Source organism: Centropristis striata, chromosome 17 (genome assembly GCF_030273125.1).
Source record: "Centropristis striata isolate RG_2023a ecotype Rhode Island chromosome 17, C.striata_1.0, whole genome shotgun sequence".
NCBI classification, from domain to species: Eukaryota; Metazoa; Chordata; class Actinopteri; order Perciformes; family Serranidae; genus Centropristis; species Centropristis striata.
In genome coordinates, this window is record NC_081533.1 from 12818191 (window position 1) to 12835104 (window position 16914).

A 16914-nucleotide genomic window follows, 5' to 3' on the forward strand; every position below is an offset into this window, starting at 1 on the left:
TTATATGAGTTACTATGTAAATGAAACATGTTGAATATTAAGATTTTTTCAAGGGGTGTATTCAAATTCAAGCACATTCCTAATGTTGAAAACATTGACATACAACACAACAAAATTAAGATTTTTTTTAAACTTACAGGTGCATCGCAATAAATTAGAATATCATATAAAAGTTTATTTATATCAATAATTCAATTCAAAAAGTAGAAATAACAATAACATAACATTATATAGATCCATTACACACAGAATGAAACATCTCATGTCTTAGATTTATTTAATTTCTTCTAATTATGATTATGGCTTACGTTTAACAAAGACAGGTACGATTCAGTGTCTCGAAATACTGTTAATATTACTTAAGACCAATTTAAAAATGTTTAATATGGAAATCTTTGCCTCTGAAATGCATGTCCATCTATATGCACTCAATACTTGGTTGAGACTATCTGAACTACTGGAAATGGACTTTTCCATCATATTCTAAGTTATTGAGATGCACCTGTACAAGAGTTTGTAGGAAAACTGCAACTCCGGAAACTGGACCATCCAAGGAGCACTTGAATGCACCATGAAAATATTATCTTCTGAAATGAATGTTTAAAAATCAATGACGTGGCTCTTAAAATTTTGACCATAACCGTTTGTATAAAAAGTGACAAACACGCTGATTGACTTGTTGACATTTTTAATAATCAGTTATGTAATTACAACCTGTATTAGGAGAAATCCAGCCATGTGTTCACATGCTCTCCAACTGATGTAACCAGGTGCCATTTCTACCCCAACAACCTGTTTATTCGGCTCAAAACAGCCTCCTTCTTCTCGGCGTGAGTTCATCAGTGGACAGGTCAGCTGCAGTACCGCGGGCTTTGATCTATACAGGCTCCAATTCACAGCGCTTCAAACTGAACACAGTATGATAACAAACACAAGGTGCAATTCAGGGAGTATGGCACCAGAGTTGGCATGGGTCTGGATTTTAAAAATGACACGTCTGAGCATGAATGAAATGATGGTATAAAGCAGATTAATACAGTATATATATACACACACACATCATGAGATAAATTAACAAGAGATGAACCGTTTTAACCATGATCCAAAAAAAAAAAAAAAAAAAAAGCGGAATTCACAGACAAATCCAGTTTTAAAAAAAAAAAAGCATTATAATGAAACTGGATGACATCCTTGAGATAAGGTTTTTTAAATGTGTAGCCCTTTAAGTTACATAAAGACAAAATCAGGACGGAAAGACAGAGGTTAAACACAATCATGACAAAATACTGCCGCTCCAAAGTGTCAGACAGTTCAAACTCGGCCCACATGAGTGCAACAACATCAAGTCCGCAAGTGAAGAGTTGTATTTCACAATCACAATCTGTGTTTTGGCGGGAAAATACGCCATTAAATCCCCTAAAAACAGCACGTAAAAATATTTTTTAACTAAATAAGATGACCAAATATATCTTTAATTGAGTATATCTTTTGTTTACTACTTTCCTCCTTATGACACATGTACAAACTCTTCACACGAGGCTCAAACTTCACACAACGGGATGTTTTTTAAGCCACACAAAGTGACCGACACCCTGTTTTCCTAAGACAGAAGAAAGCATTCGACTTCATTGCACCATCATCTTCAATGTAACAGTCAAGTATCAACCAACAACAATTGTTAAAAAAAAAACAAAGAGATCGTAGACATTCAAAAATGTTAATCTGGAGGATTTAACGACAAAAAAAATGGCAACAATTCTGTTATGAGCTCTGATGTAACAACTGTAGATGATGTATGAGAGATTTTTTCTAGCATTTAATAAAAGCTAAAGGAAAATAAACGTCTAGGTTGTAACTACACATTCCTTTTGTCTACATTTCTCCTGCTATGAGGCTAATTCTCTGCAAAGATTCACGGCACTACATGTTTTCCAAAAAGTCCCGTTTCATTGTCAAACCAAACCAGCCTGTTATGTACAGTCACAGTTGTCGCATTATGTGCTTTTAAATCGTTTATTTTGAGGCAGTTTTGCACTTTTAGTGTTTTACAAATGTACAAGTTCCATCGTTCAGATGGATACGGACAAGCCTGATTATCACCTCATGTGCTGCTTCTCTGAAAAAGGAAAAAAAAAAAGTCTAAATCTATAACATCCTTCCATACTTTCATTGTCTTTGACAGTGAGAATAATAATGTGCAAGCTATTAGTTGAGCAGTACCGATGAATGGGAAGAGGAGCCCAAGCTGCCTGCAGGTCAGGCCACGGACATATTAATACTTAACTAAACGTGAGAAATGTATGGAAGCCCATTGGAGCCAGTAAAAGAAGAAAAAAAAGCCTTGTGAGGTAAAAACATCCTGTAATAATGAGAAACTTTATAGAAATAATGACATCAAATAATGAAAAGCATCTCAAAAGATACTTTTAGATTTTTAGGCAATTTGTTGAGAAAGTTTCTCATTATATTGAGAAAGTTTCAAACTTTTTTTAGAAAGTTTCTCATTATCTAAATATATTAAGTCATATCCAACGTATTCTGAGATAGTGGGTCACTATTTCTAGATAAGTCATTATTTATTTAGAGAAAGTTTATCATTATCCATTGAAATGAAGTCATTGTATTGAGTTTTGTCATTATTTAGAGATACTAAGTTATCATTTTAAGGAAGTTTCCCATTATCTATAGATATTAAGTCATATTGAAAGTTTTTTCATTATTTTTTAGATCATTATCTTGAGAAAGTTAGTAGTATGCCATTATTTTGATAAGGTTTCTCAGTGTTTGGAGCTAAGTCATTGTTTTAAAGAAAGTGTTTAACTTTTTTGATAAAGTTTTTTCATTATGAAGAGATATTAAGTCATATCCAAAGTTTGCCATTATTTTGAGATAGTGGGTCACAATTTCTAGATAAGTCATTATGTAAGTTTTAATTATTATTTAGAGATAGTAAGTCACAATGTTGAGGAAGTTTTGAGCTTTGAGAAAGTTTTTCATTATCTAAAGATACTAAGTGAGAATAATGTGCAAGCTAATAGTTGAGCAGTACCGATGAATGGGAAGAGGAGCCCAAGCTGCCTGCAGGTCAGGCCACAGACATATTAATACTTATCTACATGTGACAAATGTATGGAAGCCCATTGGAGCCAGTAAAAGAAGAAAAAAAATACATCCTGTAATTATTTTTGACAAACTTGATAGAAATAACGACATCAAATAATGAAACGCATCTCAAAGGATACTTCTAGATAATTAGGCAATTTGTTGAGAAAGTTTCTTATTATATTGAGAAAGTTTTGAAATGTTTTGAGAAGGTATCATTAACTAGAGAAATTAAAGTCATTATGTTGAGAGTTCCTCATTATTTAGAAATACGAATCTATCATTTTGAGAAAGTTCTCAATATTTCAAGACTGTAGGTCATTATTTAGAGAAAGTGATTTAGAGATACTAAGTCATCATTTTAAGGAAGTTTCTAACATTTTTAAGAAAATTTCTCATTATCTAGAGGTATTAAGTCATATTGAAAGTTCTCATTATTTTCAAAATCATTATTTTGAGAAAGTTTTTCATTATTTTGAGATTCGAAGTCATTATTTTGAGAAAGTTTCTAGAGATATTAAGTAATATTAAGAGTTTCTTTTTCGAAACAGTCACGACTTCTAGATAAGTCATTATTTAGAGAAAACAAAATTTTATTGGGGGGGGATCACTATTTAGAGAAAGTTTTTCATCATTTAGATTTCTAAGTTATTATTTAGAGATACTAAGTCATCATTTTGAGAAAGCTTTTCATTATTTAGGGGGAAAAAAAACATTATTTTGATAAAGTTTTTCATTATTTGGAGATTCTAAGTCATTATTTTGAGAGTTTCATTATTTTGACATAGCAAGTTATTATTTTAAGGAAGTTACTCACTCCAATGACTTGCAGCATCTTTAATCACATTGGTGGAAATGTGCTTTCTCATTATTTAGAGATAGTAAGTCATTATTTTGAGAAGGCTTCTCATTATTGAGAGATTCTGAGTCATTATATTGAGAGAGCACCTTGTTATAATGACTTACAGCATCTATTTTTCTTCTTTTCATTATCTCATTGGTTTAAATGGGTTTCCATGGAAATGGGGTGGCCGTGTACCGAAACAAAAAGACAGAAAATGTAGCAGGACATCTGAATGAAAGAAAACTAGTGAGGTGTTCGCTCCATCGGGAGCAAAAAAAAAATTGTTCCTCTGCAAGTGAAATTACAGCTGGCGACCAGCAGAGGGAACTATAGCAAAGTTTATGTCAACTCATCGTCAGAGCGGCTGAAGAAAAAAAGGAAAAAGAAGAAGAAGCTCACGAGTCAGAGCGGAGCAGGAGCGTTTCCTGTCTGCGGCATCAATAACGTGTAACATGTCGACTGTCTGTGGATTCACAAAAGTGAGAGTGCTGAAGAGGTGGAGCGGACGCAACAGGTCTGTTAGCAGTCAGTGGAGATTTTGGCGGAGAGGTCCTGGATGCGGTGAGCGCTGCAGCTCTTACACAAGATGTGTCCGTCCAGCGGGTAGCAGCCTCGGCCCTCCCCCTCTGAGGACAGCAGGAGACCACATTCCTGATGGACACACACACTTCAGTCAGTTCAAATAAACACTCTCACACACACTCATCATATAAATAAACAAGATGCATCAAACACAGCAAATTTAGGACACTCTGAAACACTTACGAAGGTTCAAAACGTCTTATTTGATATGTTTGAATGTTTTAAGTAAGTATACGTTTTGGTTGAAGAATAACACCCTGATAAAGCTATCTTTTTATTAACCCTTTGATGTATAACATGGATCTAAAGTGACCCGACTAAGTTTTTATGTTCTATATCTTTGCAATGAATTAATTTCATCATTCAGTATTCCAGGTTTTCCTCAAATAACTTGTTTTTGATCATCATACATCCTAATTTTTTGTTTTAATTTCTTACTTTTTGAATAAAACCCCTTTTTTTTTAATCACTACGCTTCTAATGCACAAGGTCATTTTTGACCCATGTTGTGCATTAGAAGGTGTTTATATGTTGTCACCAATTTAAAACCTGACAAAGAAGACACAAATATTAACTATCATATTTTGTTAAATTGGTGTTTTTTCCAATGGAAACCCAAGAAGTCACATTTTATTTGTCATAAAGAGGCAAAATCACATCTTTATCAGTGTTAGCCACTGATTTTACACAACTAAATTAAAAGGTTTATTAAATATATGATATTTATATTTTATAATCCTGTTTTCTTATTATTAAATAGTATATATATTATTATTTTTTGGCACCTAGACCTGATTTGCAATTTAAAAAAACATGGAAATCTAATTTACATAATAAATAACCTCTCCTTTGTATGTATATGTATATAGTATTAAAAGGTGAATTCAGTTTGTTATTTGCCAAATAAATAACAATGGCATTCTTCGTGTTAAACAAGCTTTCGAAATATTTCTAAAATATTTGTGTTTTGTCATTTTTACTACTGGTGGTCTAATAAATTTGTTAAGCACTGTGAATACAATGTATCAAGTAGGAAGTTCTAATGTTGTGTTACATAATCCTGCCCGATTCAACTTTAAAAAAAGTGAACTCACCTCACAGACGTAGCAGTTAACGTGGAAGCTGCGGTCCAGAGCTACTATCCTCACCGTCTCCTCCTGGCCCTGCTCAGGCATGATGGGCTCGCCACAAACAGAACAGCGAGGAGCATACTTCCTGTCAGGCAGAACAAGCATCAATATTTACAGTTAGTGGACATGCCGGTCACTTCTCTTTATAAGTTCAAAACCAGGAACAACATCAGGCTGTTTGTAGGGGTGGGCTATATGGCCCTAAAAGAATATCACAATATTGCAGGCTATTTTTGCGATGACGATATTAGGAAATACTTAAAACGATATAGAAAATATGATTATTTTTAGTCTGTATAAATAAAAAAAATCTAACATGTAGTTTGAAGTGAAAATCTCAACAGTTGCCAAATAATTTTTTTTTACTCTTGACTCTTGAGTATCAGCAATAATAAAAATAACCATTTAGGGGTTCTGGGGGCATATTTTAATGAAATTTTGTAAAGGAGAATAAAGGTTCTTGTATGTTTTATTTAAGGCATCTTATTTTGACAGTCTTCTTGTAAATTATGTGGTGGATTCTGTTAACACACTGTGCTCTTATTTTGAAAGCTGCATATGTTTAGCGAGAGGGGGTAATAGTAGCTTTAGCAAACAACTTTAACCACTACATCAAGAAGTAGGAACGTTGGCAATATCATGATATGTATTGCTTTAACCATGAAAAAAAAAATACCGATATTATCGTGAACGATACGATATGGCACACCCCTAGCTGTTTGACTGTCTTTATACCTGTGAAAGTCATCTATGCAGTGGATCTGAGAGGTTGCGTCCACAGTGAAGGGCACGCCGTCCAAGCAGCAGTTACACACCACACACGTGAAGCAGCGAGGATGGTAGGCCTTCCCCATGGCCCGCAGGATACGGTCCAGGATGGGCTTCGAGCACTTTGAACAGCGCTCTAATGTACTCTGACAAGAACAGTAGAAACAGGTGTGTGGATGAGAGAACAGCAGTACAAGAGAAAGTACAATAAACCAGGAAATATAGAAATATCAATCTGTAAAGTGGAGCAAGATTTAATGTTTTTAAGGATGCTGTACTTACAATGTAACAACTCTCACAGTAACTCTTCTTGTCGAGGGCGTAGAAGGGCTGCCCTCTGAGACGGGCGTGGCAGGTGATGCATGTGAAACACTCCACGTGGAAAACTTGCTCCATGGCGATACAGCCACTCCCGTCACCGACCACGTTGTCACCACAGCGGGCACAGCGACCTGGAAGTCACAGCTTTTGAGTTCTGAGTTTGTATTCATTTAATGCCAGAATGCAGTGTTAAATACAGACTGTATGAAAGAAAGAGACATAGCCACCGTGATGCCACCCATTGGTTTGAGGACTACTGTTTTGAAGCCTTGAGTTTGACATTTTAGACGTCGCCATCTTGGTTTTTTTGGAGCCAGAGGAGACCACATGTGGACGAGAGTGTGGAGCAACTTGTGCATACTTTGTTTATTTATCAGCTGTTTATATTAACTTTGATCATATGTTTTGATCTAAATGGGACCATAACTTACAAAATGAACATCATGCTGAATTGAAGAAGACTTGAAACTAGCAATTAAGATGTCTACAAAATCGGACTTCTTTCTGCAGCCAGTGGAGTCTGCTGGCCATTAGACAGAATGCAGATTTAAGTCACTGAAGCATCGGCTTCACTCTTCAGACTCGGAGGCTACGTCCACTTCTTTTATGAAGTCTCTTGTCATAATAAATAAATCATTCATGTAACGAATATAGACTGTACCAAAATAGTCCTCCACAGGGGGGTGGTTCATATCATATACCAACTTCTTGGTAAGTCGATCCAACTCTTCCTCAGGCCTGGTTGTTGCTATGCCCTGCTGAAATTAAACAAAAAAGAAATTATATTTAAAGAAAACGATACCTGTCATGAACAACTTTTTTTTAGGTAGGGAATGAACATCCACTGTTTGATGGGATTCATGATTTTGTTCATTTACTGCTATTAGATATGATTTAATTCCAAAATTGGCCTATTTCTGTTCACATTTGTCAAAGTAAAGTACTGAAAAAGTATGATTTGGAACTGGTACCAAAGCAAAGGCCCCAATATCCAGAAATGTCGATTAATACCCAGTCCTGGTAATACTATATTTGCGTGTTTACTTTTTATCAAGTAAAATAAATGCTCACATGGCTTTTCAGTTCATTTAAAGCTCAAATTGAATTTTCAAACAACCTAGAAATGTAGATATGTACCTTGCTGGACTGGTAAGCAGGACTCTGTGCAGCTGCAGACCCTGTCTGATTATTCTCCATCCCTCTCTTGGACATCTGGACCTGGTTAACTCTGCCTCCAGGTGCTGAGCTGCTCCCCTTGTACACCGCCTCAGAGTGCATCTCCTGAGCTTGTGAGCCGGGATGTGAAGGGTACCAGCCCTGCTGACTGTTCTGCGTCTGGGGAGGGGGTCGGGACACGTGCTGGCGAGGAGGTGGCGGCGTGTAGGCCTGTTCAGCCTGTCTGCCGGTCTGAGAGTAGGTGACAGGCTGCGCTGTCTTGACCTGGACGCTGAACCTGGGACCAGTAGGGGTTGAGGCAGTGGTGTAGGAGGCCGGGACGGGCTGAGGGTAGGGCTTCGGGGTTGAAGAGGAGTAGTAGTCCTGCTGGTGGGAGGTGGAGTACTGAGGTGCCTGGTGCTCGCTGGGGTACGGGGGTGCTGGGTGGTATTGGCTCTGGGGATGAGGGGGGTAACCCATAGATGGCCGACCCTGAGGAGGGGCCGCGCTCTGGTGCGCAGGCTTGTAATGATCCCCTGAGAGGTACTTATTGTAAGGCACATTGTCGTACAGCTGTGGGCAGCAGAAAAGTCACAAAATTAAGTAGTGATGGTATGATTTAAACTGCTTACAACATACGAGGCCTTCACAAAAAAAATTAAATTGTGGCTTATTAACACCTACAGCTGCCAACACTAAAAGATAAGCCCGTTGTGTTGTTTTGATGTTATGATAAGTTATTGTTGTTGCTGTCATTTTTGTTATTTTTATTTATCTATTTATTTTTAACCCGAGAGTGTCTGGACCATGTGGGTGGTGGGTTTGTCTGTATGTCTGCTATTAGTAGGATCTGTCTTGATACTGTTTTGTCTGTAGTTTAGACCTGTATTTGTGATGTATATTTTGAATCCTACTATTTTGTCTTGAGTGGGATGTTTGATGTGATCAATTTTTTTTTATGTTATGATAAAGTGTTATGTTGTGATGTTGTATGTGATTAGGGATGGGTACCGAATTCGGTACTTTTATAGGTACCGACCGAATTCCGTCGGTACTACCGAGTACCGATTCATGTAAAATCAAACGGTACCATGTTTCGGTACCTAAACGGCGTTAACTTTAAACTGATCATTGATTTCAACCCGTTTTCATTTGACGTCTTTGATTAACAAGCGTGCTGACGATCGCACTATTTTTTTTAAATGTATTTACCTCCTCGTCTGGTCCTGTCTGCTCACCGCGGCCGCTAACTGCTGCCCTCTTCAACCGCGGAGCAGAGACCAACAGCCGGCTCTAGGTCTTCTAGCCGCCAGCTGCTATCTCTCCAATGTCTCTACCCGGGCTTGGCCTTCGTCTGCCTCCAGATTAGACCTTCCTTACTCCGTTTGCTCTCTCCAATCATCCGTAGACTTTTCATTAGCAGCTAGAAGCTAGCTGCTGCATCTCTGGTCCTCCGCTAATACTCCGCTCTTCAACTCAGGAATATTACCTGCCACTTAACTCCAAACTGCCTCGCTGAAATTAAATCCCTCGGACTCCTGCCTCATCCTCGATATGTGCACAGGGCAGCCCGACTCAACTTTGTTTATTCCAACCATGCTATGGCCACAATACTGTCTGACCGGTGCTGCGCCGCACAGCTACGACGTCATCACAACAAATCACACGTGCACTTGCAACTTTTTTTTTTTCTCCTCCGTGCTTTGCCACCTGAGAGCGCTCCTCTGCATTCTTTGATAACACTGCAACCTTCATGTTACAAAATGTACGTTCACTCAACAATAAAGCACTGCTCATCCTGGATTTTATATTGTTTTGATATATTTTTTAAAGTTTATATTTTGAGAAATAAATATGTTACGCAAAAGTACCGAAAATTGGTACCGTTGAGTACCGGTACCGATTCCCAGGTACCGGGTATCGGTACCGTATCGATTCAAATGTGAAAGGTACCCATCCCTATATGTGATGTTGTATTTTTTCTTAATTGCATCGTAAGTGTTTGTATATGTATTTTGTATATTGTACGTGTTTTTTTTTTTTTTTTGTTTGCTTGTTTTTTGTTTCGTAATTCTCTGCTTTTTTTTTTTACATCATGGTCAGGGGACTACAGATGAAAACTAGCCTTCTGGCTAACTCTGGCTTTTTTATCATGTGTAACCATGTGTTTTATGAAATTGCACTGTCCCCTTTTAAATAAACTAATAATAATAATAATAATAATAATAATAATAATGATTTTTCACAGTTATTATAGAAATAAAAATGCAAATGTTGGTGCAATGTTCCAAAAAAGGTTCAATAAATCGTAATGTCCTACTTGTGTGCTGGCGTCCTGTGGGTGGCTGTCCAGGTCAGCGAGCATACTGGTGAGGGAGTCAATTTCAGCATCGATTTTGGAGTGATAGCTCGCTGGCTTTTCAGGGCCGCGGTGCTGACAACACAACAGCATAAAAAACATGTTAGCACATACAAAGGGACTGTGTGTTTAATCAAAACATCACAAAAGTTAAACTGTTGTGATCTTTTTTTCCCCAGTACCCTTTCACTGCTTGGTAGGAGACAGCTTACAAATATCTCTTTTTTTTGTTTTTATTTAACATTTATTGAACCAGGAAAGAGTTTAATTAAGACTAAAAAATCTCCCTTTCAAGAGTGTACTGGACGAGACAGACAGCTTCACAATTAAAAATGTATCAGACACAATAAAAACAGGACAATTTGAAAAGAGTGAATTACAATTTATAAAATATAATTTCTTTAAAGCCTTGGCTCCAAATGTAGGAATGTAAAATAACGCACAGATGTTTTTTTTAATCATCAGCAAAGCTGCTGAAAAATGCACCCACCATCAACTCGTAGCTGTCCATGTGGGGGCTCCAGTTGCGGTCTTCTTTGGGACCATGTGGAGGGTTGTAATAGTGATCGCTAGACGAATGATGAATGGGCCCACCTTCAGGTTAGAGAAAAAAAATATCAAAAAACTATTTTCCAAGTCAAACTTAAATCTTTCACACTGATTAAATTATTTTAAAAACAGACAACTTCAGAGGGCAGGTATTTCATTAATATTGTCTATAGATTAGATATACTAAGGACTTGATATAAGGGAAAAACCATTGAAAAAACTTTAATGTACGTACATTCTTAACTCTTATAAGAAGCCAAACGTGTGCTCACATAAGGAATGTCTGGCTATTGTTGTGTAGATATAAAAAAAAAAGCATCATCAGAGACTAAGATTCTTTATAAGATATTCACAACCACTAGATGTAGCACAAAGCACCAAGGTCAAAATAGTAGTGTTGAACATGTGCAAAAGTCCAGACTCATGTGCACTAACACGCTACTTTTAAGGATGTTATTGTGTGTCAGGACTATTTAGTGCTAGTCAGCATGTTCAGCGCCAGAAAATAAATGTCAGGAAGTAGTAAAGGAAGCTCAAGTGTAAATGTTGAGTAAATTGCACCAAAAGGTGCACACATTTCAATTTAAATGGAGATTATGTGATAGAAGTCTTTATAGTTTGGACTTTTGAAAATACCAACATTAATAACAAATGTGTGTGTTCTGTATGTAAGGTGTGTGAAATTAAAACAGTAAAAAAACTGAAGCTGTCAATGAAGATTAGTGAATGAATGATTAGCGGTCTTCTTACCTGTGGGTCCAGTAGCCATGTACCTGTTGGCCATCCCTCCTCCTCCTCCGTTCTGGTCATAGGCGCCATATTTTGGCCGGAAGTCAGACGTCCCCTTCTTGTTGGGGGCTCTGTAGATTGCTGACCCAGCAGAGTGAGACATTTGGGGGACGGCTCGCTCGGGGCTATCCAGAGTCCTTGGTGGAAGCCAGGTGGGACCGGACATGACAGGCTTCTCTTCTGGGAGAGAAAGGAAAATGTTTGTCATGTTGTTCCGTTAATAAAATATATACAGGTGCATCTTAATACATTAGAATATCAAGGTCCATCTCCAGTAGTTCAAGTCAAATAGCCCTAACCAAGTATTGAGTGTATAAAGATGGACATACTTTTCAAAGGCCAACATTTCCATATTAAACATACTTTTTGAAATTGTTTTTTTTGTAATATTAAATTTTTTTGAGACACTGAATTTTAGGTGTTAAATGTAAGCCATAATCATTATAATTAGAAGAAATTAAATAAATTAAAACATGAAATGTTTCATTCTGTGTGTAATGGATCTATGTATTGTGCTATTTCAACTTTCTGAATTTAATTTCTGACACAAATAAAGTTTTTTATGATATTCTTATTTATTGAGATGCACCTGTACTGTCATCACTGGAACATGCATATTTTCTTAATATTGACTGTGCTGCTTTACCTAATTTCAGTTAAGTACACGAGTTTGATCTTTTATTCCTAATTTGCATGAGCACAGCTGCAGCTGTTGTGTATTTATGTCATAGTCGGTAACCAATGGAAACTAAGGGATGCTTCAGACTTTCCTATGGCAGCGAGGACACACAGATTGAACAATAGGCTTCTAGTTGAGGAGCAGGAAGAGAGCAGCCATTCTGAAAGGCTCGGGGATTTCCAGCCGGCTCGCACATTGCTGTGAAACGTGTGCGAGTGTGTGTTTGTGCACCTCGGGACAAACATTGTGCAAAATGTTCTGCAGCACACAAACTCGTACACAGATACACAAACAGGTGCAAATCTGAAGCTACCCCTCGCCTGTTATCCGCCACAATGGTTATTGTTTTGAGGTGTTTACACACTGGTATCATTGATTTCCAAATGAAGCGGAGACAAAAACAGGGCAGGATATGTTGTGTCATGATATGTGTCTGTATACAAGTGGACACCTGGCTCATAACAATATATTATGTATTCTCTGTGGGATAAATAAAAACACTGCAGCACACAGCTGAGCTGACAAAGTGCTGACTTGCAGCTGAGGGCCTTCATCAAGAGCTTAAAGGAAATACATTTATATAAGCGACAGAAATGTATAGAAAGTGTCACAATTACAAGAAAAATAACATCATTGAAAATAGAAACAAAGAGCTCAGGGTTTTTCTTCAAATGAGTTAGTGCTCTTTAGGCAATTTTTTAATAAGTTCACTATTTTAATCATTCTTTGGGGAAACAATTAAAAATAGATCGCTCTTTATTACGCAGCTTGGTTAAATACTCAATTCTAATTGGTTAATTATGGCAATCTATGGTCTGTTTTTTCTGAATAATATGGACTCCGTTCTTTTCATTTTTAATAGATTAATTTCAAAATGTAACATTTTGTTTCAAATTATTTATTCATTCATTAATTTGCATATAATTATTTTATCTATTACTATTCTAATTATATGTGTATTTAGTTAGAAGCCATGTAATATGTGTGATAATGTACAGCCAGCAGGTCATTATTGCAAAATAAACTTTTTTGAAGATAATTAATTTTGCAATAATGACCCATTCACTCAACATTATCCCTGACTATCAGCTCTATACATTTAGTTTAGTAGTTCAGTTTATTCAGAGGAAGTGATTAAAAAAACAGAAGTATACAGTACAGGCCAAAAGTTTGGACACACCTTCTCATTCAATGCGTTTCCTTTATTTTCATGACTATTGACATTGTAAATTCATCAAAACTATTAATGAACACATGTGGAATTATGTACTTAACAAAAAAGTGTGAAATAACTGAAAACATGTCTTATATTCTAGTAAGCAAAGGGTGGCTACTTTGAGGAATCTAAAATACAAGACATGTTTTCAGTTATTTCACACTTTTTTTGTTAAGTACATAATTCCATATGTGTTCATTAATAGTTTTGATGAATTTACAATGTCAATAGTCATGAAAATAAAGGAAACGCATTGAATGAGAAGGTGTGTCCAAACTTTTGGCCTGTACTGTATAACAACAATCATAGAATTACATTGTGCAGAAAAGTTGCAACCCTGATTCAAAAGAAGCTGGGAGAATGTGTAAAACATGAATAAAAACTGAATGTATCAAATTCAGAATGCAAAATTACAAACCAAACATTTTAGTTTTAGACTTTGAACATTAACGTCTTAAAATCCACCTTCCGGGTAGGTTTATAAGCAGGGGAATCCTTATACTATGGTTATTTATAATTTAAACATAAGATTAAAAAGAAGAGAAAAAAACAGAATAGTAGCAGTAACACAAACAAAGAACCACACATCATCTCTATCTATCTTTTTTTAAATGGAATACTCCTGGGGGTTACACAGACATTTTAAGACGTTGTTTTGTTTGCAAGCATGACATCTGCCATTAAAATTAAGTAAATGACAGCTGAATCAATTCTTCATGCAGAAAAGCAGTAAGCTTAATCATGTACTGTTATATCCTTTTCAGAATGTGATTGACACAATACCTGAATGGATTGCAAGCAGAATGATGAGCCAAAACAAATCGGTATTGTCAGAGTGGGGAAATTAACAGCCCACTCAGACTGATTGTATGTGGGTCGTGTGGCCATCATAAATCCTTGTTGGTAAGAGGATTATAATGATGGATGAGAAAATGATGTAGACATACAGAAATATAAAGCTTTAACAAGGCATCTAAGTCTTCTGGTTTGTTTTTGATGTGTATTATTTCTATTCATGGGGTTGTTACAGTTACCCATATACCTGCAGTATCACCATGGACTTAACTGACATCACACTGTGGCCACGTGGAGGAAAGAGTGACCACCACCTCCACAATCGACCTGATTTAAGCGTCTGAATCCGGATGAACACACACTCAAATCCGAGGATGGCTGGGCCAGAAAATTAATCTTAACGGGTTTATCACTGTGTGTTTTAAAGCCAATTGTGTGGATTTTTTTTTCTTAAATTGATTTAAAAACACAGAGTTCGTGTATGATCTGGACCTCTTGCTGGATGAAAGGGAGGCGTAGCAGCTCAGGAAATGTCAAAGTTGATGACAGTCACAAGAGTCAAGCAAGCGCGAATAAACAAAGACACAACATCCGGTGTTTCCAAAAATCAAAATAAAATGTAGGCGTTTCAGAAACAACAGAAAACGAATAAAAATAAAAGGCAGTACAGCTAACACAATTTGTAGCAAATGTAAACTTTCATCACGTTATCATTATTTGCTCATTTTTCAAGTTATACACATCGTACTTGTTACTATGTAACAATAAGGGTTTTTCGCCCGCTTTTATTTTGAAGGCAAGATGCTCTGGCTAGCTTCTCATGTTTGACACAATCAAGCTTAATGTAGCGATATGTGCTAGTTAAATAGGACAAAATAACAAGAAGACAACAAGTTGATATGGGTAAGGAAATAGGACAAAACCTATATCCATTGCCAATAAACCCATCAGTGATAAACATTTACAACCAATTAGCTTTTCCTACCTTTACAGCGACTCTCCTCTTCCTTTCAGTCTCATCTACAAAACAAGAACAATATAAAATTAAATTAAAACAAAGCCAGAGACGTCGCATTAAACAAACATTGGCGATAATTTCTTCTTTTTAACGGTGACGGTAGTTCTGCACAGCAACATTAACCTCTCAAACGAATGAATAGAGACAAACTGCTTAGTTCTTCGTCCAAATCTGTCCTCTGTGCGTCATATACATGTAAAACATACCATTTAAGTAATATAATATGCCATAATGAAGGATAATTAGCAATAATTAACTTTAATAACAGGCTTGTTTACTTGTTTGCTAGCCTGTTTTGAACTCGAGCAGGGCTCGTGCCTTGCCTCCAGGCTAACTTCAACACAACCGAAGAGGAAACAATGAAATAACCGACACCTACCGCCTGAAATGAGCCTCACAAACACAACGTACGCCTCGTTTTAAATATTCACTGGTAAGTGAAAGTTATCCCAGGATAACTTTCTTTTAGATTTAGCGTCGTTAACCTACTTTGTGACGGATCCTGAGGCCTTTAGCAGCAGCAGCAGCTCCTCACTGCATTCCCGACGCGTGACGTAAAGACGTGCGTGCGTGCGCGCGCGTGTAGACGTGGGGGGTCTGTCACATGAATTTTTAAAATAGAACAAAACAAAACATGCACTCAAAAAAATAATACTGCATATTACTTAATTCAACCAGTGCAACATTTTACACTTAAACATATTGAGTTGATTTGAAAGCTCTCAAATCGGTTAAACAAAACATAAGTAATGAGTAAATTTAAGTAATATTTTCAAGTGCGTCTGAATTAATTGACTTGGCTCAATTACCACATAAATTGAGTAAATGTACCTGAAATATTATATTAATCATATAGAAAACCTGAGTAGAAATCACTCAACAAACTGAGCAAATATAATTGAAAACATTTGTACGATAAAGTTGCATATTTGCTTATGATTTACTTAAAAAAATGTGTTGTACTGACTGATTTTACACTTATTGTACACATATTATTACAAATATTTAAACCATGTAATCTGTGAGTCAAATATCAATTAAGTTAAATTAAATTAATTAAACTTAATTTATATATGGATATTTTACACAAAGATTCCTGTTGGAGTTCTACTAATGCATTTTGATGTAGTCAACTCAAATACTCACCATGATGATATTCAGCATTTTTATTTAGTATACATACTTTGATATGACTGTCACATTTGCAGGCTCTTTGAATCATTTCTTAGAGTGTGACCAGCTTATTACTAGCCTGGTGAGTTTTATTGAAACATCCTATAACCATAGATTAAATGCAAATTTGCAAACATAAAACATAGATTTATTTTTTTAGAGCTTTATGTGCTGATTTTTAGTAAATCAGAACAAAATCTGCTCTTCAGACTTTAAAGTAATAATAAATGGATAAACTGCCAAATATTTAAATGAGATTAAATAAAGAGAAATAACTACAGTAGAAATAAAATAGGCCAATCATTTATTTAAAACCAGGATATAAAAACTGGAAAGAAAAACAGCAAAAAAGAATGTGTGTATGGGTGCATCAAAGAGTAATAAAAGACACATAAAAACTTTTTTTTAAAGTCTTAACTAAATATATCAAGATA

General features: G+C 36.2%; 1 protein-coding gene across 3 annotated transcripts; it reads right to left on the reverse strand.

Annotated features, from left to right (window-relative positions):
- Positions 1 to 671: 671 nt before the first annotated feature.
- Positions 672 to 15827, reverse strand: trip6 (thyroid hormone receptor interactor 6). 3 transcript variants are annotated; one of them, XM_059354818.1, is made up of 10 exons: positions 15797 to 15827; positions 11561 to 11779; positions 10752 to 10855; positions 10223 to 10336; positions 7885 to 8475; positions 7409 to 7505; positions 6709 to 6878; positions 6394 to 6572; positions 5623 to 5743; positions 672 to 4597 (listed from the first exon to the last, which is right to left on the reverse strand). In XM_059354818.1, the coding sequence occupies exons 2-10, from the start codon at positions 11763 to 11765 to the stop codon at positions 4466 to 4468; spliced, it is 1713 nt and encodes a 570-aa protein (XP_059210801.1). In that variant the 5' UTR covers positions 11766 to 11779; positions 15797 to 15827; the 3' UTR covers positions 672 to 4465. The 3 variants fall into 3 exon arrangements, with proteins under 3 accessions (XP_059210801.1, XP_059210800.1, XP_059210799.1); XM_059354817.1 differs by lacking the exon at positions 15797 to 15827 and having other exon boundaries at positions 7409 to 7502; positions 11561 to 12009; XM_059354816.1 differs by lacking the exon at positions 15797 to 15827 and having other exon boundaries at positions 11561 to 12009.
- Between the last annotated feature and the right edge of the window lie 1087 nt (positions 15828 to 16914).